This window comes from Nannobrachium achirus, assembly GCF_963921795.1.
Source record: "Nannobrachium achirus genome assembly, chromosome: 12".
Lineage (NCBI taxonomy): Eukaryota > Metazoa > Chordata > Actinopteri > Myctophiformes > Myctophidae > Nannobrachium > Nannobrachium achirus.
Genome location: NC_137832.1, coordinates 4,365,096 through 4,389,883, shown reverse-complemented (window position 1 = coordinate 4,389,883; position 24,788 = coordinate 4,365,096). Strand labels below are relative to the sequence as shown.

At 43.3% G+C, this 24,788-nt stretch overlaps 1 protein-coding gene across 4 annotated transcripts in view; it reads right to left on the bottom strand.

Moving 5' to 3' along the window:
• Positions 1 to 9,511: 9,511 nt before the first annotated feature.
• The window catches only part of brd3b (bromodomain containing 3b), a 37,192-nt gene continuing 21,915 nt past the window's right edge, over positions 9,512 to 24,788 (bottom strand). For 3 of the 4 annotated variants that reach the window (XM_080738230.1, XM_080738232.1, XM_080738233.1), the window contains 6 exons: positions 24,064 to 24,519; positions 22,575 to 22,703; positions 22,252 to 22,434; positions 19,410 to 19,717; positions 16,303 to 16,607; positions 9,512 to 12,018 (listed from right to left, as the gene is read on the bottom strand). In XM_080738230.1, coding sequence (XP_080594356.1) covers positions 11,906 to 12,018; positions 16,303 to 16,607; positions 19,410 to 19,717; positions 22,252 to 22,434; positions 22,575 to 22,703; positions 24,064 to 24,519 — 1,494 coding nt within the window. In that variant the 3' untranslated portion in view covers positions 9,512 to 11,905. The remainder of the gene's footprint in view (positions 12,019 to 16,302; positions 16,608 to 19,409; positions 19,718 to 22,251; positions 22,435 to 22,574; positions 22,704 to 24,063; positions 24,520 to 24,788) is intronic. The other variant, XM_080738231.1, reaches the window with a different exon arrangement.

Here is a 24,788-nt window from a genome sequence, read left to right as displayed (position 1 = left end):
ACAGAAAGACCACTGCTGGTGCTGGACGCTGGAGCGGATCAGCCCGGACCCGGATCTGGATCAAGCATCTGCTCTATCATGTAGACCAAGGGTCTTCAACAGTGGGTTCGGGACCCCTAGGGGGTCCTCAGAGTTACTACAGGGGGTCCTCCGAATCTTTGTGTGATAGACACTTTTTTCTTTAACCACTTGAACCGTAGCGTCCATATTCTGAGAACTTCAGCCAAACATTGTCAATCTACAAGCTCACAACGCCTCGCAGTAACGCCTTTTTGTCAAAGAGGTTTGGCGTAGAGTGAAAGGTCAAGTTCATTAAGTATTGACGGTTCAAGTGGTTAAATATCTGAAAACACAAATTGACATGTATCCAAAATACATTGATGATTGTGCTGTCAAACAATGAAACTATATGGAATCTATGAACAGGTTGTGGGGGTCCCTGCTTCATCTCTCTCTAAACTAAGGGGTCCTTGGCCTGCTGTAGACAGAAAGACCACTGCTGGTGGTGGACACTGGAGTGGATCACTCAGCACGGAACTGGATCCAGCATTCATCTATTACACTATACACCACAAAGTATTTTTTATTTTTTGCTCAAGACCCAAAAGACAAAATCCACAAACTGTGTGGATAGATCGTAGATCTGCTATTTTCACCTATTCTTACAAGTGTTTTTATTTTTTTATGTATTGAATATTTTTGATGTTTTTATATCTGTTTATTTATGAAATTCTTCTGGGTCTGTGAAAACAAGCCTGGAAAGAAGTGACCCAGTTATTTAAACAAATAGCCGATCTACAAGCTCACACAATACAGATGTTGGGCTTTAAAGGAGTAGTTCACCCCCGAAATGACTTTTTTTTCTATCGATTACTCACGCCATGGAGACTTGAGTTGAGTAATATTTTTTTTTCCTTTTTTTGTACCTGTCAAATACATGTAATTTTGGGGGTCCTTGACATGAAAAAGTTTGAGAACCACTGATTTAGAAGACAATTATAGATTCAGGTCAAAAATATTCAGATTTTCAGAAAAATAGCAGATCTACAAGCTCACAGCGTGGCACCAAGTGCCGCACTGTGAACTTATAGATCTGCTATTTTCAATAGCTAAAGTATAAAATAATGGTCTTAATGGGTTAATAAAGTTACCCAACAGTTAGTTAATGAATACATTTACCCAACAGTAACATCAAAACCTAGTATTTCCTCACGGTAGTGAAAGTGTTCCATAAGTACTCACGGTCGCCTGGGAAAACGAGGTGATGTTTACCTAGCGCTATTAAAAACCAGTGTTTTTTTTTTTTTTTTTTAAATGGGAGGTACTAATGGGGATATCCCAAGGGGTACTCGGAGGTACGACGGGGATATTTTATTTTTTCATCCCTGAATGAATAAAATGGAAATGTGTGTGTCCAGTCTTCATGGTCGTGCATGTTAATGCAACATAATACATATTGTACACATGGGCTTGTTATATTTTGTTATCATGGGGTGGTTGTATTTGGTTATCATGGGCTGGTTATATTTGGTCTCCCTGCTCTTCTATGCGCATGCATACAGTGAGTGGCAAAGTGAGTTTAACGTTGTTTAATGCAATCAGACTGGACTTTTCTGTTTGGCTGTATGGGCTGTCAACACAGATATAAAAAATCACACTCGTGTGAACTGAGCGGTGGTGTGTGTGTGTGTGTGTGCGTGGAACAGCGCCCCTCCCTTAACATGTGTGGTCAGAATCTCAGAAAAGGTTACTGCACGCTACGGACACGGAGACAGACAGACAGACAGACCCACACACACGGCCACGTATAGGAGTGTTGTGACCACCGCTCAAAAGCTAGATACCCCATCTGCCGCTGCAGTTCATTGGTGTAACTGGTAAAACAGGACTGGCGGAAGTGTGGAACTGGAAGGCACTCTGCTGCCCCCTGCAGTGGGAAAGAGGGAGTCCTGCATCTGATTGGCCTACCGAGCATCCCATTCTGTGACGCACAAGGAAGCGTCCTTCAGAATTCCGGGAAGCTTGCCAGTCCTCTTTTACCACCGCCCCAGAGCCGAGGAGGCGTCTACCTTTCTGTCTATGGCTGTCAAGGCCAGAAAAGTAGTTGTTTTGCCACTCAGTAGGCGTTCCCGCATAACCTCCGGGTATGATGATGATGTCACGCACATACCCTCTATTGAGACGTTTAGATGGTGTCAAAGGTCATGTCTCACCTTAGGATCAGACACGCATGTTGACCCCATGGTCGGGGTTCCAAACTTCCCTCAACATCAGTAACTTCTTCCTTTGGGATCCCAAGGCGTTCCCAGGCCAGTGTGGAGATAGAATCGACCCATCTGGCCCTTGGAAGGGTTCCCACACATCTTTACCAATTAATTTCCAAAACGTTTCCAGAATATTTAACCCGATTTCCATGACTATATAACAATAATTCAGCTCAATAACGAGTCGCTTACTCCTATGCACAATGCCCAAAGACAAGTAGTGTATGGCAGTGGTTCTCAACCTTTTCTGGCTGTGACCCACAAAATAATCATATTTGAACTGGGGACCCGGGCACCCTGACGAGCACTAAGAGTAGAGGAATTTTGTATAACACAGTGAAAATAGCCGATGTACATGCTCACAACGCCTTGCAACGCGAGGCGTTGTGAGCATGTAGATCTGCTATTTTCACAATTTCTGCCTCTAATATTTGACAATTTGGCCAGTGTTTAATTTGTCATTTCAGAGGCATTAACAAAATCAATAACAAAAGACAATGCATGGCTATTTTTTCCAGGACTTTCCAGGACCCTTGATCAATTCCAAAACTTTTCCAGTACTGGAAAAATATTTTTCTAATTTCAAAATATTTCCAGGAATTTCATGACCGTGGGAACCCTGCCTTGGTCTGTCCTGGGGTCTCTTCCCAGTGGGACGGTTTATACTTAAAAACAATTGCTGCACAGTTGCTTATTTGATTGACACAACTTTCTACATGGCCAAAGGACATTAGCATTGCTGTGTATATTCTTGACTCGGCTGATTTGGTCACATTTCATATCACCATTGCTGTATATTTTGGACCCAGCAGATTGGGTCAAATTTTCTGAAAACCCATAATTCATGAAAATGAAAGAAACTTGGTGATTTTAGAAATGTGCTACCATGTTCTTCATTACATGAGTAATACAAAAATAAATAATAAAAAAAAAACATAAAGTGTCCCATTCATGTGTGATGCATTTGGTCAAGGAATTTAGGAAATAATTAATTAAGCTGTAAATTGTTCTGACAGCTGAACATACATGCCCTCTTTCAGAAAATACTGTTAAAATACTTTTTTGAAAAACTTTTTTTTTTTAAAGGTTTCTAGGCATAAATGGAATGACTCTGTGCGTGGAGGGGGACCTTGAAGGTGCAAATGAACCCTTCCTTACAGGTCTGCAACTCTAGAGTGTACAAATGATTTGGCTCCATAAGTACAGCGGTTCCAAAACCTTTCAAGTCGAGACCCAAAAGAGAAATTAAAGGAGTAGTTCACCCCCCAAAATGCCTTTTTTCTATTGATTACTCATGCTATAGCGACTTGAGTTCAATACACTTTTTTTTCATTTGTATTTGTCACATTCCTAAGACAACAATTTGATTATAGTAAATTTATCCCCATTGATTCCGTATGGAGACCCAAATGCATGGCCCTGGATGGGGAAGCCATCAGGGTACTTTGATTATAATTTTTGTCTTAGTGGTGCGAAAAAAAAAAAAAGAAAAAAAAACTCAAGTCTCCATGGTGTGATAATCAATAGATTTTTTTTTTATTTTGGGGTGAACTACTCCTTTAAGACGTTTGCACAGGACCCAAACTAGTGAAAACAGCAGATCACAGCGCGTTGCTTTGCGTCGTGAGCTTGTAGATCGCCTATTTTTCACTACTTCTTTTCTAGTTGTTTATTTTCGAGTTCATGGAATTTCGTTGATTTTTATTTTATTCATTAACATTTTATGAAAATCTTTTTCATGTTTTGACAAAACAAAGGAAATACAAAAGATTAAGGGACCCATAAAAATGTGTCCTCTCTGGATTTGTGGGGTGAGGGGGCACGGTGGCACAGCCTGACGGTCCTGGGAATCGAACCCAGGACCTTCTAGCTGTGGGCACTGGGGCCGCGTTCTCTCCTCCGCGTCATCAGCGCCCACACCCAAGGAGGGAGAAAGGGCCTTTCTGTGTGGAGTTTGCATGTTCTCCCTGTGTCCCCCTCACAAAAACATGCAGTAATCCTGGCCAGCCGGGGCGCTTGATGGAGGGGAAAGGAACTGGTTGGAAAAACGTGTTCCTTCCACGTGCTACGTCCTAGCCGGTTAAGCTCCCCCACCCCCCATGTCAGGTGATAAGAAGCGGCATGCTCACTCCTCATGCCCTGAAGGAAGCATGAGCTCAGTTCAGGGCTCTCCCCAGGTTGGCAGAGGGAGAGCAGAGCCCAGGATTACAGCATAGGCAATTCATGACTACCGGGAGCTCCGCCCCCACCTCTCCGCCGAGACCTCCGACGAGAATCACAGCCGCACCATTCACTTGAATGGATATACAGCGGATTTTACACATTAAATATTAATTCCGTTTTGGACCCAGAGCTTCGAAATCTCGTCCAATCCGTCAACAAAGGCCTGGATATGCACTGGAAAAATATATAGACCTTTAAACTTTTAAAACAATACGACAAAGGAATATATAAGGACGCAACAGCAGAATGAGGAAATCGCCTGTCTGCTGGACCTATACAGAGCCGTTTTCACTTTTCACTGATTAGTTTAGAGGCTATTACTCTCCATTACACAAACAACCAACCAGAATAAACTGCTTCAAATGTAGGCTACATGTTTCTTATCATGCCGATTGCTTATAAATCTTATCTATAACATTTGATATCTCTGGCGTGAAATGTTCGCGATTCCTGACAAGTTTAGCTGCCGAGCCGCAGAGGGAGAGGGTGTCGCATCAAATTCTGGGCCCTGGGTACAAGGATTCGCTGTGGGCCCACATGAATGTTCTTCATCGTGGGATTTCAAAAATAGCAAATCTACAAGCTCGCAGCGTGGCACTCAGTGCCGCGCTATGAGCTTGTATATCTGCTATTTTTCAATCGATAAAGTCTAAAATAATTAAGGCCCTTCCACCGTGGGCCCTGGTAAGTCAGTCCCACTTTTCCCCCCCTTGTGACGCCCCTACCCACAGCCTGCAGTCGAAAGCAGAGTTGAAATACAACACTTCGCGTCGCTACCCCTGTTCATTCAGACATTCACAGACGTACATTACATATCAGTTGCTATTTAACATAACAAATAAGGTGTTTGTAGTCATGGGTTATTGTCGTTTAGGCCGATACAGTCCATTCATATTTAAATTGGTTTGAAACGGCTTTCTGTGGTCCAGCAACCATGGACATGTTCCTTATTCCTCTGCTGCGACCTTATATATTCCTATGTCGTATTGTTTTAAAAGTGTAAAGGTCTAAATATTTTTTCCAATGCAGATCCAGGCCTTGTTGATGGATTGGAAGAGATTTCGAAGCTCTGGGTCCAAAACGGAATTAATATTTAATGTGTAAAATGTGTGTACAATCCACCGTATTTCCCATTGAAGTGAATGAAGCCAATAGCGGCGCGCTGTGATAGTGGCGGAGGCAGCTTTTGGAGGGGGCGGAGCCGGTAGTCGTCCATTGGCACTGAGTGAAAAATGGGTTACAAAATTGTGGGATCAAAAATGATGAAATGAAAATAAATAAATAAAAGGTTCTGGAACCACTGTCCTAGTGGACTCCTAATGTGAGTTTTGTCACAGGAAATCACATCAGGGATTGACACTAAGGGTTGCCCACCTGCCCCTGGCAGGTACATAAACCTTTCGGGCAGGTGGAGTTTACTTTCAGGTTGCCCGACCGGGCAAGTGCTTGTTTGAGAGGGGACGCAACCGTCTATAAACAGTAACACAAAACAGCACCCCTCCTTTAACTAGTGTGTTGTGTGTGGCCACTCAAGGTATTGCCAGGCTACGGACACGGCCAGCCAGCCACCCAGCCACCCACATACCCACGGACATACCTGTCTATTGGGAGCACCGGCTTCGACTGCTCTCTTCGCATTCAATCCGACTTTTTCACCATTTCTCAGACGTTTGAATGCAGAGAGTATGCACTGGGTATCCACGGAGGAGTATCCACGGTATCCTGTTCTCTGTGCACTTTGAAGTACGCATGCGCCGATATCTCTCGCCTTGAATATTATTCCCCTCAGGGGAATCGAACCCAAACCGTGGGTTTGTTGCATCCGTGCTCTACTGACTGAGCTAATGAACGGATGATGTGACTCCTTTTTTGTGCATTTATCTTTGACGTGGATAGTGGGGTAGGCGTGGATAGTGAGGGACTGAATATTTACTATTCTGTCCATAACGGCACATAACTCGGTAACGCGGCTGAGTGGGATTGGGCGCCGTTCCCACCGCTCGTCGCGGCAACTCGGCTCGCTAGCGCTCGCCTCGGTGGCGACTCACGGGGGTCATCGGCGCCCAATACCGCGCCGCTCCGTCGGGGTCTGTGGCGTGGGGCGTTACACCGGGGAACAGAGCATACTTGGCATCTTGGCATCTGGTTCGAGGCTGGGATTCACCAGGTTTTATTTTTGCGTCGAGTCATTTTTTATCACACAGACCCAGAAAGTAAAGAAACAAGTGTTACATTGAGTGGTAATATAAATCTAACCTATCATTTTATAATGGCGGATTCACTTTTTGTGCAAGTGGGCATGACCTTTGGCCAAGTAGAACATGACCTGTACTTGCCCGACAGGCACGTGCCTCTGAGACCTTACCCAGCAAGCACGGTCAGGACCTGGACCAATCAGTGACGTCTCTATTGGGGCCAGATCACAGCCCATATGGGGATGATCTTGACGTCATTACCAGGACGCCATATTTACTTTTTTTTTTGACAGGATTTATGTTGGTTGAAATCAGCTGATCAGTCTAGGCCAGATAAATATAACTCGTCAGATATGTCCCAGAATATAACCTTATATGCTCATATTTCAACTAACATTACAAACAATAACAATAATCCTGTAAAAAAAGAAAAAAGTCCACATGACTGGCAATGATGTCAAGATCATCCCCATATGGCAGTAGTGGGCAACTTTGATGATGGAGAGGGCCACTACATTTTCACACTCACTCCAGAGGGCCACATTGCATATACATAGCAAAAATAGCCGATCTACAAGCTCAAAACGTGTCACAGTGCGACGCGTTTTGAGCTTGTAGATCTGCTATTTTTGAATTGGAATCTTTTGAGCTTGTAGATCTGCCATTTTTTAATTGGAATCTTGAAAAGTAACTTTTTGTTTTAATTTCAAATGCATTTATATGTTCTTATGTTAATGTATGTACTTAAATACACATACTTTGTACATAACACATATAACATTTTAATACTAGTCATTTAGATACTGTACTGATATAAACTGAAGTAGGCTAATTGAAGCGGTTAATTTTTCCATGTTTTGAATTGGAACAGCTGAAATCAATAATAGATCAGTACTTCAATATCAACCTGCGGGCCGCATTAAGTGAAGGTGGGGGCCGCATGTGGCCCCCGGGCCACCAGTTGCCCATATAGGCCATATGGGCTGTGATCTGGCCCCAATCCAGACGTCACTAATTGGTCCAGGTCCTGACCGTGCTTGCTGGGTATGTTCTGATTGGCCCAGGTCCTGATGTGCTTGCTGGTGTCCACCCTCGCTCTGGTCCCGTTGGCAAATGACTAGACCGCGATTTCTCAGTCCCTACGAGCGCTCAACTTGAGTCAAAATAAACAAAACTACTTCACTACTCACCAAACCAAAGGTAGTTTTGCGTTGTTGAAAGTCTATTCTCCACGGTGGTGAACCCCTCAGCACCCCACCTACTCTGTGAAATACATTATTTTTGTCATGAAATAAAACGCACCCACCTCGAGCCACCTAGCGGACCAGAGCTAGGTCAACCCCTGCACATGTTTAACATGTTCTGAAGAAATCCTGGGGACTGACATTCAGCAACATTGGGTCTGATGATACAAATTAGAACATCGTCATGTAAAAACACAATAACATATATTCCACGGACAAGTGTCGCCACGCATAGGGCTGTCACGATTATGACATTCTACATGACGATTAATTGTCACTCAAATAATTGCGATTAACGATTTAATCGTGTTTTTTATCGTTGACAATTAAATTTCTGTTTGGCTTCTAGGCTTTGAAGTTGTACATGGCAGATATGACACATAACCTAAATATACAAAGAAATGACTGACACATTTGACAACTTCAACATTGGTAGTGGAAATGGCCAATCCACAAGCTCACAACGCGTCGCATCGCGACACGTGAGCTTGTGGATCTGCTATTTTCCACTATTTTTGAAAAGATGAACATTTTTCAACATTAAATGATTGACAAAATAATTGCAATTTTGTCAAATAATTTCAATTAAACAATTATGTAATAATTGTGACAGGCCTAACCACAGATTCATTAAAGGGACATTCCACACAAAAACTCCTGCTCATTTTATCCTCCAATCAGGCTTTTGTGAACACTTTGTGCTCCTACGTCTTTCTTGAGTACATCCACGTATCTTATTGTGGGACGTCCTCGTGACCGGTTCCCACAGCACCAGTTTGCTGGCAGGAAGCTCCTGGTGTCTTTGGCAGTGTCCTGCAAGTCTCATTCTTCTGGCAGCAATTTTCTCACTCACCCTTGGTATTCCCTCATACAGGCTCTTGTTGGTAACATGTGCCCTCTTGCTGATGTTAAGTACTGCACGCAACATTCAAGTGTTGCACCCATCTAGAGACTTCTGCAGGGTTGGCTTCGGGGTCCAGCATTCACTGCCATAGAGGAGAACAGACTCCACCGTTGCAAAGAAGAAGCTGAGTTTGATTTGGCGGGGGAGGTTGGAGTTCCATACACTGTTCATGCCATTCAAGGCCCTCCATGCAAGTGCCTTCCTCACTTGAAGATCTTTCTCGGTTGAGTTGACAGATTTGAATTTGCTTGATTCAATATTTGATATTCATTTCATCAAACTCCATTTTAACTATGATAAATTCATCTTTTTCTGGCAACACATTATTAGGAGGGCAGTATGAGTCACCAGAACAAAAGACGAGTGTTTTTGATGAATCTATCTCCATATTAATCTATGGTTAAAATAGAGTTTGAAGTTACAATGGGTGTGTATGGGAATGGGCCGGGATGGGGAGTGTCTGATACAATGCATATCAAATATCTAAATACTGAATCAAGCAAATTAAAATCTGTCCAGGGTGTTCACAAAAGCCCTTTAAGTCAAGGACATATTGATGTGTGCGTGTGTGTGTGTGTGTGTGTGTGTGTGCGCGCGCGCGCGCGCGCGCGTGTGCACTCATTCGCTTATCACAGACGCTCCAGATATGCATTTCTTTTCTTTTTTTTCATGTATTTACGTTTTTATTTATGAAAACAAAGGAACTCAGAAAATACAGAATCCCAGAAGTAAAATTACATCAAATAATTCACTTGTTTTTTTTCTTTCAGTTTTTGTTTTTTTAATCGTCTCGTCTGTTTGTCCCCATCCATCCATCCGTCCATCCGTCCGTCCGTCCGGTCTGTCTCTGTGTCTGTCTGTCTGTCTAACTCTATATCCATAGCGCTACTGTACAGTGCTCAAACATAAAAACATACGCAAGAGAAAGAACAACGGTCGGAGTGCATGCAGATACATAAAATATTTTTTTTCCTTTCTTATTAAAATACAAAAATTAACTATTATTATTATTATTATCAGCATTGATTGAACAATCAACTAAAACATTTTTTCCTTTTTTTTGAACGTGGTGAATAGCTCGCCTCACACAGGAAGATCTGTCTGTCTGTCTTGAAATAAAAAAAATAAAAAAGAAATCCGGTTCTCCAAAATAAACACTTTGATTCCTTTGCTCTGTCCTCCAAAGCAGCGGTTCTCAACCTGTTGGTCGGGACCCCCAAGGAGGGTCCCCCAAATTATTTTGGGGGGTCCCCAGATGATTAACTTTGTGATCTGGGCAACATTGTTTTCCTCACTCAAGAGTAAACAACAATCTAAGGACGTTTTAATACCTTTCAAAATGACAAATTAAACATTGGCCAAATTGATCTACATGCCACAACGGCGTTGTGAGCATGTAGATCTGGTATTTTCACAATTTCTGACAGTAACATTTGACAGTTTGACCAATGTTTGACCGGAGGTACCAAAAAGATCTTAAATTGTCACTTTAGAAAAGTGCAGATACCCTCTATACACCTATACTGTATGTGGATCTGTTTACTGTTGAGTGAGAAAAGAATGTTAACATTAAGCTAAACAACAGGTTGAGAACCAGTGCACTACGGTGCAGATAGTTGATCATTTGGGACGTATTCATAGATATGTGTATTTGATAGTTATTGGTGGACAGAGCGCTGCAACTTACAGTATATGAGCGAGTGTTGTTTTTTTTCATGGGGGGGGGGGGGCGGGGCAAGGCTGTGGAACAAAGATTTATTTTATCAGACAAGAAAAACGAGTATCAACAACACACAACCTGGAAATAAAAATAAAAATAATAAACTAAAGAAAAAAGAAGAAGAAACCGTAGTGTTGAGGGGGAGAGGCTGTTCGGTTCGGCCGACAGCATGGTGGTTTTTGTTTACTCGTGTTTTTGTTTGGTTTTTTTAGTTTTTTTTCTCCCATGATGCATTGCAGACGTTTTGTGGAATGTTGACAGAGGTCAAAAGGTCAAGCTGTGGGCCGTCCCCAGAAGAAACACGGTTTCTATGGCAACCGAGGGTTCCTAAGAAGGGTTTTCCTAAAAGGACAGACAGACAGACGTCCGTCCCAGGGATGGGAACGACACGGACATTTCATATCGCCGTTATCGTTACCGAAAGATACTCGTCGTTTACGATGTTATCGCGATAATCAAAATATCCCACCGACATCAGTTGTTATCCTGGGGGTGGAACTTTTGCCCCCCCACCCCAAAAAAAAACAGCAGATCTACAAGCTCACAACGCATCGCAACGACAAATGGTTGTGGCATTTTCCGTACATATTGTATAGGCTAATCTAATAAAACTAGAATATCCAGAGAAAAGATGCATTCTTTTCAGTGAGGCGTATACTCTAAGGTTTCTTTTTAGCTGACGTTCCACTGACATGTGGAATCACGTGTTCATTGTTCTCCCCTGCTGGATAATCAACGCCACGCGTTGTGAGCTTGTAGATCTGCTATTTCTTTTTTCTTTTGGCAAAGAGATTTTGGTTTGAGAGATATGCAAGGTTGAATTGATCCCAGAGCATGACGGGAGGGCGATTTCCACGATGAATTAAATCTCCACGATACGATTTTATTTTATCACGATAAACGGTATCGTTTATCGTCCCATCCCTATGGACAGGTAGCCTGTCTGTCTGTCTGACAGTTTGTCTTGTCGCCACATCCTCGTTTCGTTTGTTTTTGTTTCGTATATACGTCGGGATCCAGTCTTCTTCTGTGGTTGTAATTGTCGTTGCTTTCCTGTCTGTCTGTATAGTCCTCCACAACCACCAACTAGTAGCTAAAATAAACAGCTCCCAATATTTACAATGTCTGTGTGTATGTGTGTGTGGCAAAGTAACATTCAGTGTTTGTCTGTCATACGTGTGTGTGTGTGTGTGTGTGTGTGTGTGTGTGTGTGTGTGTGTGTGTGTGTGTGTGTGTGTGTGCGTGTGTGTGCGATCTATGAGTATTCATTGGATTTAAAAGACAGGATATAATTTATATGAAGAGTGTGTGTTAACTGTGTTCCCGGGTTGGTGTGTGTGTGTGTGTGTGTGTGTTCAGTCTGAGTCGGAGGAGGAGGAGCTTCCAGTGGAGGAGGAGTCAGAGGAGGAAGACGAGCTGCCACTCAAACGACTAGCTCCGCCCCCCGACCCGCCTCCCGCTGCTTTCTCTGTGAGAGAGAGAGAGAGAGAGAGAGAGAGAGAAAGAGAGAGAGAGATTAATGTTTGATTCGCATTGTAGATGACAGGTATTTGAGGGGAATATTAACGCGACTGGGCGGCCAATTGAGGTGAAACAGAAAAGTAGAAAGTAGTGAGCTAACAGATCCCATGGGCTGGCCGGACCGTAACCGTGACAACAGACCGCGCCGCATATGTGCATTAGAGAGTGTGTTTTTGAAATAAACGCACTACGGCAGGAAATGCAATCTGGCACAAACGGGGCCTAGAATTTGCATATATATATATAACATATATACGCTGATCGCACAGGGTTCCAGAGTTATAGGCCGGAATGTGAAGTGTTCTGTAGTAGCGCCACCATGAGGACGTTTGAAAAACCTGGGATGGACGTTCTTCCATGGCTTGGCGGGAATGTGTGAAATGTCCCAGCCATCGGGCGCTGCGTTCATGATGTGTGGCGCAGAAAATGAGACAGATATGTCTTGATCACATGACTAAACAGATCATGTAGAGCAGTGGTTCTCAACCTTTTCAGCCTGCGACCCACACAATAATCATATTAACTTCTTCTATTAGTTCACCTCTGGGGCAACCAGATCTTATTTTATTGTTGTTTGGGACACGATCAACACAATCCTGTTTGTGTTTTTACCTTTAACTCCACCGATAAGTGGAAAACTTTGTATGCACACTCCCAAGAGGCTAAGGATAAACCTTTGCCCTGCATTTTTCACTTTTGCCTTTTATAGCGCCACCAGGAGGACAACTTATGTAAAACACATTCTTTGCTATTACTCCATCAGATTTTCTCCAACAATCATGCGAATCAGTACACAGTAGGGGTGTAACGATACATTTTAATAGCGATTCGATACATATCACGATACATGGTTGACGATACGATACATGGACGATATTGGTTCATTCATGGTGATACGATACGATTCGATTCAATGATTTAAAATCGATATAGTAACTATTTAGCAAAGACATTAAATCTGTGTGAAAGGTGTGGATAGTGCAGGTTTTTAAGGGAAACGTGTATTATTATGGATATAAATAAGTAAACACAGTGATTATCTGCCAAATACATGGACATTATATATTGACAAACCTGCACCTTGACATGAACCCAGAGATTAAACACATTTATCGATAGACCAGTGTAGCTATATGGAAAGGAAAAGTAATTAAACCCCTCCTTTAAACGTTTTCTTCTTAAAAATGCTAAATACAATGCACAAGTAGGTGGTATCGATACAATCGATTCTTTGCACTGCCGATTCGATACAAAATAAAATGATACGATTCGATTTTAGCTGTTTTCATTTCGATATACTTCGATTTGTTAAGTTAAAAATGATATTTCGATACAGTTACTATATCGTTACACCCCTAGTACACAGTATCTCTATAGTCATGTGATTGGCTTCCAAAGTTGGCAGGATTGCTCCGTTTTTGAACAAAATGCCTCAAATCATCAACGCAGCTTGCGATTACTGTGAAATTTGCCACACATATTCCCACTACGTCAAGTAACAAATGCTACCCTTTTCACATTGGCCTGTTATAGCGCCACCAGCAGGTAGACTTTAGCAAAACACACAATGCCTCAAATTATGCATGCAGCATCCGACTGCCATGAAAGGTCGGCGAAGAACACATGCCACCCTTTTTACATTGGCCTATTATAGCACCACCAGGACGCCTGGCCTGCTGTGCTCGGAAGAACACTGCTTCTAGTTTATGCTGAAATCCAAAAATATCTCAAAACAAAGATTGAACACAAAAAATAACTCAGGATTGTGTTGATCGTGTCCCAAACAACAATAAAATAAGATCTGGTTGTCCCAGAGGTGAACTGGCCCTTTAACTGGGGACCCCTCCACAACGCCTCGCGTTGTGAGCATGTAGATCTGCTATTTTCACAATTTCTGACTCTGATTTCTTGACAAATTGGCCAATGTTTAATTTGTCATTTTATTAAAAGTCCTTGAATAGTCACTTTAGAAATGTGCAGATACCCTCTATCCACGGCTTTCCAACGCCCCATAGTGCATTGCGCAGACCAGGGCAGGAAATTCACGGCCCAAACGGCCACAGTGGCCGTGGTGCCCCGGCGCCCACAGCAGTCCGTTAACTTCATTTCACCGTTTTCCATCTGCGCGATTTTCCAGTCATTACGGTGACAGCAGTGCCTGATTGGTTGAGCTGCTTATATGACCAGTAGTAGATTCGATTTATGCTCGTAGCAGCCGCCGGAGTCCCGCGACACAGTGTTTATACAACACAAAAGCATCACCGGGCTAAACGGGAGTTAAATCTAACGCAGCCTGTTGAATAAATACGGATGTGCGAACGAATGCCTTCAAACGGAGCTCTGCTGCTAGTCTGTATTTCACGACAATGTGCATTAACGTCACACTGTCATTGGCTGCACCTGTGTGCTGTGCTAGTTAGTTTTGATAATATGAGACGCCAGCTTTCCAGTTGCTCACTGCATGGACGGACACATATTTGTCTCCCGTTGTGTCCAAGCAAGAGAGTGAAAGTTTTTCTCTCTCTCTCTTTCTTTTTTTTTCAAGCCGCTGCCTGCTGTGAGTGCCGTGCCGTCAACACAAAACGAGCTGTATATCCAATGTGCTCTGTGTTGCTAAAGCTCCCCTTTAAATCACATGTTTGTGCAAGAAAGAAAAGATTGTAAATCCGTTGATCCAAATGAAGACTGAGACTGTACAGCAGCAGCTCTGCAATGAAGGGCAAAGTAGGCTACGCTGTTACGTGTAAAACAATAGGGTGAAGTCAGATAAATTGGGTCACTTTTTGGAAGCGCAAAGTATAGGGTGAAGTCAGATAAATGGTCTGCTTTTTGGTAATTGGCCTAGGAAACTAAGAAAAAGCAATGTGTGATACTTAATTAGTTTTTATGATTAATAAGGACTGTTGTCAACATGTTTAAGTTAAATTTATGTAATACAATAAATTAGTTTTGATCCTACAGCTTTTGAAAAACAGCCTAAATAGGTCTATAGTGGTTCATGTATATAATAATATTATAATTTATATATACAAAGTAACTAGTAACTAAAGGTTATTCAAAATTACAATAACAAATTAAGTACAATACTTAATTAAATGTACTTAGTTACTTTACACCGCTGCACATGGAAAAACATAAATAAACAGCTTTTTGATATTTATTTAATTGAAAGGTATTACATTAGCCTAATTAAAAATGTAATCTTCCTTAATGTTTAAGCTAAATTAATTATGACTGGCGTGGACTTAAAATCATTGTTTTAATTGATGGCCTTCCTGCCCTGGCACTTGGCCTTTGTGCCCTCAAAAATTTGACAACACTAAAGGCCAAGTGGCCTTGCCCCTAAAATGACGAAATTCCAGGCCTGGCGCAGACGCTGTACCGAGCTTCCGGCGCCGCAGCCGAGTGTGATTTACAAGCTCACAACGGGCTGCATCTGCGACGCGACGTGAGCTTGTATGTCTGCTGTTAAACCGTGTGGTCCAAATAATCTCCAGTAAACTCCCGCGGAAAGAGGTGGATACACTTACACTTTATGTTGGTTTGTTGCACATTATGTTCATCATCTGGGGACCCCCCAAAATAATTTGGGGACCCCCTGATGGTCCCGACCCACAGGTTGAGAACCACTGATTTATAGTGACTTGAGTGAGGTTTGGACAAAATCTGTAGGAGTGGCGTTATAACCGATGTAAAAAATGCGGGGCAAAGGTTTTTCCTCGGCCTACTGGGAGTGTGCGTGCAAAGATTTGCACACACTTTCAAGATTTAAAATGGACTGCGCCAAATGGTGGCAGCAGTGCGTATGCCTGCATACCGCTCTGCTTTTACCATCTGGGATCGCTCGGGCAGAACCGATGTAAGGGGCGGGCCATTTTTTAAAATTCTTTAGCTGGTGATTGGATGGGGCCGTCTCTATCACAGATCTGGGAGTGCCAACTCCAACCACTCATATTGGCCTGTCTGCATGACGTTACACCCAGAATCCGCCTCCTGGGTTTCCACGTGGTCTGCAGTCAGACTCTATTGGCTCAGAGCCGCTCAGAGCCCGCCCGTAGCTGCCGCCGATTCGTCCGGCCCGGGACTTTACGAGTGTTATCAACTCTCCCCGAGCAATCCCAGATGGTAAAAGCAGAGCGGTATGCAGGCATACACACTGCTGCCACCATCTGGCGCAGTCAGATTAGGTTAAAATAATAATAATTGGATTCTAACAACAAAGACAACTCACGCAGTAGCTTCCGCTGCTTCTTCTGCAGACAGGACTTGACGTAGCGCTCCAGTTCCCGCAGCGTGGAGGGTTTGAGCGTCTCGAAGTCGATCTCGATCTCGTCGGGGTTGGAGTCCCTCAGGGAGGGTTCTCGGGACTGGATGATGTGCACCACGCGCCCCAGCTTCTCCCCGGGCAGCCGGTTGATGTCCAGCGACAGCTGGCGCTTCTCGTCGTACGACATGGGCAGCGACGGCTCCTCGCCCTCCTCGCCGTTGGCCGGCCCGCCGCCACCCCCCGCCTTGGAGCCGCCCTTTTTGGGTTGTCTGTGTGTGTGTGGGGGGGGGGAAGCATAAGTGTTATAACATATTGTCACCTTATTAACTCATCGACTGATCATTTTTAAAGGTTTTCAGGAAAGAAAATCAAAAACTGATCCACAACAAAACTATATGATATTTTAGTCCGATAAAATTAAGGCAGAGGTTGGACAAAATTGTTTTATTTATACAAAAAAAACATTCATTGGCCCCAGAAAACGCCAACAAAAGATGATCTTTTTGATGACTCATCACTTTTCATCACTAAACCATCATTTTCTGGGGCCATTTTTAGCCAAAGGAATGTTTTTTTTGTGCAAAACAAATGCTTGCAATGGATTTAGCATCATGACAAACCCCTAGTTAGACCCCTCACATCCTACTTAAAGCAGATTTTTTTCTGGGTATTTTCCTCCTGTATAGAAAGTCGATGGGAGCCCAACTTGATTTGGCCACTGTGGGTATTTGCAGTGAGCAGATCATGGTAGATTCTTTATCCTGGCTAGTAGACCTAATTTCCTAACATAATCAGTTGAAAAACTAAATAATACAATTTTGTCCAACCTGAGTATCTTTTCCCTAGATTTACTAGACTATTTCTTAATAAAGTGATGATATCTAGACCAGTGCTACTCAACCTTTTCAGGCTGCCAGCCCCAAAATGATCATATTTCAACTGGGGACCCCCCCAACCCTTACGAGCACTTGGAATTGTAGGAGTTGGCATTACATTAGTCTGACTCCATCTGTTCCATTGTGAAAATAGCAGATCTACATGCTCACAATACCTCGTGTAGATCTGCTATTTTCACATTCACTGCCTCTAATATTTGACAATTCTGCCAATGTTTGACCAGAGATACTAAAAAGGTCTTTAAAGGGGAAGACCACCCATTTTCAATATTGAACTATGTCATTAATATAACTTAGAGTGGTGTGGAATTAAAAAGAGGTGTCCCTTATTTCAATTTCTGAAAGCTGGCAACCCTAGTCACTGTCCACGACTCCACAAGTTTCCACCTCCTTGGCTGCCCCCCACCAGAGTAATCACAGACTGAGACGAGACTCAGCTACATCGCGTGCGTTCTGCTCTGTGTGGCAGATACAGGATTTTCGCCAAATTTGTCGCCTGTTCCCACAGATAATGTCCAGAAACATGCTCCATAAATGATATTCCAACCTGCATCTTGACAGTGGCTTTTGTTTGTGTTTCACCTTGCTAAGAAAAACACCATGGAACTCATTCAATGTGCGAGAACAGACGATAATATGGATTTGGGAGCGTAATTACAAAGCATTAAAAACAATATATATTTTAAAGTTGAAGGGTAAATACACAGTATATTTTTTTAAACTCAGGTCCTCTCGGATCCTTGCGGTAAATGCATTTCGGACTGCCCCGAACGAGACCCGCAGCAGTTTGACCCTACCCGACCCTGCCCCGAGGGATAAGTCAATATTTATAACCGTCTCGGTTCGGCTCTCGAGTAATTGGGTCCTGGCAGACCCGTGCAACCCTCTACCACAGTGGTTCTCAACCTGTGGGTCGGGGGCCACAAATTATTTTGGGAGGTCGCCAGATGATTAACACATCTGTTGCCAACCCCGAGTTTCCCGAGTTTGTATAGGTACCATACCTGTGCCAACCCCAAGTTTCCCGAGTTTGGGCCGTTTTTGACCTCCATAAATGTAATAGGCATGATCGCAATCGCGAAATTGTATGTTTAGCCCCCATACCAACCCATCCTTTCAAACATGGCAGCCATGTTTGTTTACATCTGAAGAAAACATAATGGCTGTGCAATCCGTGCACTATGAATTACATGGAAGTCTATGGAGACCATGGCATCTTGGACCTTCAAATAGATCTAATTGATTGCAACTTAAGTGTTAACTTAAAGTTATACCATGTAACTTTTTTTATAAAACAAATCTTAAAATAGTCCTAACTGTTAAATCGCTAAAGTTTTAGAACACCCACTCCGTTATTTTCAGCTTCTAAAGCCTTCTCTTTATATGTTTTCTATGATCCTTGCCGGGGTCCGGATTTCGCGGAAAAATGACGTCATCTGCATCATCCGTATACGTTGTGTATACGTTGGCCAATCACATTGCGGATCATACACACATGATACACTACCGGCCAATTACAGTTCATCTTGCGTCTCTTCAGGATATAGCTTGCTTCAACAGCTTTGTTTACGCTGGTCTAGAAGTCTAGCATGTAACTCCCCAACCGCTGCTCGTAGAGGGACACGAGAGACCTCTATGGATGCGTCTCGGCGAGGCGGACGCGGTGGTCTGAAGGCCCGGTCCGCGGCGAAAAACGGCCGAAAAAAGCAGACGCGACCGCGGTTTGCTATACTGCTACAGACCACTAGTTGAGCAACTTACACAGTATAGCTTTAATGTGCAACTACTGCAACATTGTTTTGTCTCTCAACAGTAAACAAACCAACATAAAGTTTAAGTGTATGCAGGGTATCTGCACATTTCTAAAGTGACAATTGAAGGACTTTTTAATACCTCTAAAATGACAAATTAAACATTGGTCAAATTGTCAAATATTAGAGGCAGAAATTGTGAAAATAGCAGATCTACATGCTCACAACGCAAGGTGTTGTGAACATGTAGATCTGCTATTTTCACAATAGAACCATGTTATACCAAATGTAATGCCTCAACTCTTAGTGCTCGTCAGGGTGGGGGGTCCCCAGTTAAAATATGATTAGTTTGGGGGTTGTGACCTGTACAGGTTGAGAATCACTGCTCTGCCACACACTCAATGTATTGTATTGTTTTCTTTACCTGGTGGCTGTCACCGTGCTGTTGGCTTTCCTGGCAGGTGCTTTCTTCTGATTGGCCGGCTTGCTGCCGGGCTGCTGCTGCTGATTGGCCGATCCCTTATTGGCCTTCTTGTTGCCGCCGCCGCCGCCGTCGTCGTCCGCAGCAACCCCTCCGCCAGCGGCCATCTTGGATCCTTTGTTGTTGCTTCCTTTGTTGTCGCCGCTCTTGTCGCTCTTCTTCTTCTCCTTGTCGCGCTTCTCCTTCTTCTTCTTTGGTTTGCTGACGGGAGCCTGAGAGAGGACAGCCAGCTGCTCATGGACCGCCTTCAACTACAAACAATAATAGAATAAAACACAATAGATAATGGAACGATACGTTCCTAGTGGAACGATACTGTGTTTTATAATAGAATAAAACACCACAATACTAGTGGAACGATACGATAATATGTTTTATAATTGAATAGAGCATCGCAGTTGAAGCCCCACCCCGTCCTCACTCTGGTGTCGGAAGCGTTTTCTCCATTCATTTCTTGCATAGACATTTCATAAAGTATTTATTTAAACGTTTTTAAGCCTTGGACAAAGCCACCTCGGCTGGAGAGGAATCATGACAATATTCAAATTGTTTTGAATGCAAAGATTAATTCGCAAGCTGAAAAAAATGGCAGGGTACAAGACTGTGTACATCATTATTTTTAAAATTGCGGAAACTACACTCCCAGAATGCATTGCGAATTACAATCTTGTTTCCTGAAATATAGCTCTTAAATCACGCTCAGTTTAGTTATCCAGGCCAGCATATGGCCTGAAATGTAGTGATTGTCATCTCTGTGGACGCTCTTATCGTCATCATTAACATAGTGCATCATATTTGTAAAAGAAAGTATTCACTCACGGAGTTTCTCCTGAAGTGCAATAATCTGCCGGGCAGACAGGGGGCAGTAAGCTACTTCCGCGGTAACCGCAAGATATGTGAAAGAAGAAGCTAGACCAATCACAGACGTTGTTTTTACGTTTAGCAGCATGGGAAATGCAGTTCTTCTCTGTGCGATCTTGATTAAAACGTGTTTTTACTAAAACTAGAGTGATTGCATACATACTCAGGGGTTCTACAGGAGCATATGGAACCATTTTACAACCACCAGCCTAGTGGTAAGTGTACATTGAATTGCTACGACTTTGTGGCTGATAATGAAAAATCAAACCTGGTTCGAAGTGGAGCGGTGAATTTAAGCAGTTCCAGGTCTATGTTTTAGATTCAATCAATCCACTTGTGTTTCACGTAACTGTGACTGCTCCTCCACTCCACTTCTGCTGCGATGAACAGTAGTCTATGTTAGAGATGGGACGTTCGCGAACGAATTGAGTCCTTTGAGCGGCTCTTTGAAATGAACGATGGGATCCGGTTCGCACTATAGGGAGCCGTTCCGAACGGCTCTTTGAAAGGAACGGATCCCAGAGAACCGGCTCACTTCAAAGAGACATAAATCCCATCAGCCTCCATGCATCCGGGCGGAGGGGAACTCAATTCGATAGGTACCGAAATGTTGTGTAACTGCTGTGCGCACGTGTGTGTGTGTGTGTGTGTGGTAAAATCGCGCATGCGCAGATCCTCTTCAAACTTGACTGGACAGACTTGTACTAGTGAGGACAGACTAGTGAGGACAGACACACATTACTGCCTATAGCGGAGCTGCTGTGTTTCACACACCGCTCCAAAAACCCTATGGTAAATATGAATGGCCAGCTTGCTTCCGACACCTCACTGCGATGCTCTATAATAGATAACGGAACGATACTGTGTTTTATAATAGAATAAAACACAACAAATACTAGTGGAACGATACGATATGTTTTATAATAGAATAAAATATGTGTAAAACATAATGGAACGATACGTCCCTAATGTGTTTTATAATAGAATAAAACGTGTTCCTAATGGAACAATACTGTGTTTTATAATAGAATAAAACACAACAAATACTAGGAGTAATAAATAATGGAACGATACGTCCCTAATGTGTTTTATAACAATACTAGTAGTAATAAATAAGGGCTGTGTTTCTAATAGAATGATACTGTGTTTTATGATATGCGGTATTGCAGCTATTTATGCTGAACAGGACAGGGGGCACGAGACACACAAAGCTATCCATTAGGGGGGCCGTTCCACCGCTCCAAAAATAGATGAAAAGCGTAATTGAAAAAAGCACAGGGCCCTCACGTAATAGAAGGACAATACCAGAACAATATCATAACAGAGTTGTAAGCTAGTAGATCTGCTTTTTTTTTATGTATGTACCTTTCAACACGGAAACGATAAGTGTGATTATTTTAAATATTTGCAAGTAGAACAGGGGTCTTCAACGTTTTCAGGCCAAGGACCCCTTAGCTGAGAGAGATATGAAGCAAGGAACCCAGAGAAAAATGTGCTGGCGATTTCCATCGATTTCATAGATAGATTCATAGACCTGTTTGACCACACTGTCATCAGTTTATGTCGGATTCGTATTAATGTGTTTTATCAGACATTTAACCACTTAAATCGTCTATATTTTACTTTGACTCTGTACTTGTTCTGCTCTTTTTTTTTTTACCTCTACACGGATTTGGTGGCCCCCCTGTAGTAACTCTGAGGACCCCCTAGGGGTCCCGGACCCCCTGTTGAAGACACCTGAAGTAGAAGATTACGTAATAATTGCGACAGACCTAATAATAAAGATATTGTCATAGTTAAACAACTCCCGCTACTACACGACCTACGTGACATCGGTAACATCACCCCGTAATTCGATTGGCTGGGAGGGGGGGAGGGGAGGGGGCTTAGAAACTCGAAGGTCGATTGGTCGATAGCAACCAACCTGTTCCTGCAGCTCGGCCAACCGGGTGGCCCGTTCCTCCTCAGAGTCAGACGATTCGTCGGAGGAGGAATTGTTGCTACTGTCAGAGGAGGCGGTGCTTTTACTGACCAATGGCGTTGTCGACGGGACCGAGGCCTCTGAACCCTCGTCTGGTATCTTAGCGAACCGCATCTCAAACACGTCCTGCGGACACACAGACAAGACAGACAGACAGACAGACAGACAGACAGACAGACAGACAGACATGTTAAAAGTCATATGAGCTGTAGTGTTTTTTTTAGGTGTGGTTACCTGTATTTTTAGAAGTATTAAGGTGTGTTTACCTGTAGTTTCCGGGCCATGGCGACCACCTCGTGGTCAGGTGGGTTGTACTTGTAGCAGTTGGAGAACATTAACCGCACGTCTGTGGCGAAGCTCTGAGGGTCCGTGTACTCTCTGCCGTCCATCTTTTTCTACGGGTGAAAAACAACAGGACCTCATTAGACACCATCATTAACGGTGCAGACACTAAAGTACAAAGGTTAGGCTAAAAGGATAAGGCAAAGCACCCTAGGCAGGGCTTGATTGATTGATTGATTGAAGACTTTATTAGAAGTTTGCATAGAAGGTACAGTTTCATGACGGTACAGTTCACTGGTACAAGGTCAACTAAAAGGAGATCCTAGAAAAGCACTTGGCTTATTTACACAGGAAACCATTGAAGTATCTCATATAACATTGAATGACAGACGGATAGAACACAGTACTATGCAGTTGATATAGTAAAAAAAAAAAGTAAATAATAAAATAAACAATGCAAAAAAAGAATACAGTAGGTAAATACAAAGGGGGGTCAGGGGAGGCTGGGCTAGGTTTGTTATTGCCAGTTGCGAATGGCAGCCGGCTGTAAGTGGTTTTTCAGGGCGATTTTAAAGGATGCTAGGGAACCACACTCCTTTAAGGCCTTCGGTAGGGCGTTCCACATTTTGGTTGTATAGCAGAAGAACGAATTTGACCCTTTGTTTGAGTTGACTTTGGGTTGAACATGATCTGTGGCGCTGCCTCTGGTGTTGTAATTGTGGACGTCCTTAACGTTTATAAACGGTTCCCATCGTGATCCATTGTACCCAAGTCAACAGTAATACATTATTATAATTCTATTACGATATAATACCAACCATGTTGGAGAGAGAGAAAGGAGCTTATCTGTTGGCAGAGTAAAAAGAAACTCACAGCGCAGCACCGAGTGCAAGTCTTTGAATATTTTTGACCAGATTCTATAAATGTCTTGTAAATCCTTCTTCCATATCAGTGGTTCTCAAACTCCTTCATGTCAAGGGACCCCCAAAATTACGCATATGTGTTATTACAAATATGTGTTTTGCCGTGAACCCCCATCTCAAAATATGTTGTTCCAGGGACCACTCAGGAGCAAATATTTGAGTTACAAATGTTCTCTTTTAAAAAGATATATTGAAAGACTTGCAAAATAAAAAAATCAAGATGCTTTTACATGCTAGCCTTGGGATCAAAATGTATTTTTTTTTTAGTAAATGAAGTCTCTTTATGGGCCTCTCAATGGATTTGCTATGGAGGAGCTTCACTTCGCGTGCACGCCCAATGTGCGTTGTAAACAAATCGCGGACATTACCGATGTGGGCTGGACCGGCGCGACGTACAGTAAGTAATAATACTTTTAATGTATTTACAGTAACAGTGACGGTGAGCGTCGTCAACGGCACCATGATATTAACCCTTTAAATGACGGTGAGGACTGTCAACGGCAGCAGATGTGTTAATAATATGATAATAATAATAATAATTAATATTTACCCTGACAGAGGAGAGGTCCATGGGGTGTTTGATGATGTCGTGGTAGTCGTGCAGCTCCAGAGCCTGGGCGTCCACAGGCTTGTAGAAGGGCCAGGCGTACGCCGCGTGCTTCTTGGACAGCATCTCCTTCAGGATGACGTCGCAGTGCTTCATCTGCTCGCCCAGCTTCGCCCCCTTCCTCCCCCCGCCGCCTCCACCCCCTGCTCCTATACCCCCTCCTCCCACTCCTCCTCCCCCCGTCCCCACCTCCCCCAGCCCCTCCTCGGCCGCCACCCCCAGCCCCCCGCCGCCCGCCTCCTTCTTGGAGGTCTTGGCGGGGCGGGCGGAGGCCTCTCGGCGCTTGGCCGGCTTGGCCCCGTTGTTGTCCTGGTTGGACGACGGCGAGTCGGCCCTCCCCGCCGAGATGGCCGAGGTGGTGGGCGTGGTGGTGTCCGCTTTCCTCTTCACGCCTTTCTTCTGTTAGAGACACAAAGAAGAGTGACAAATTAATGAGGGATTTTGAGTGACGGGCAGGATGTGGTGGCTTTCATACTAAGTAGCGACCTACGGTCGCAAATAAAACCCCTTTTTTAAAGTTTATTAAAGTTGTCCAACCGCTTAATTAATATCATTAATAATCTTTAACATATAATAATATCATTGATAGTTCTAATCGTAATTAGCAGATAATATCAAGGTTATAAGCTGGCTTTGAGGTTAGAGCTTATGCATATCAAACGTCCATA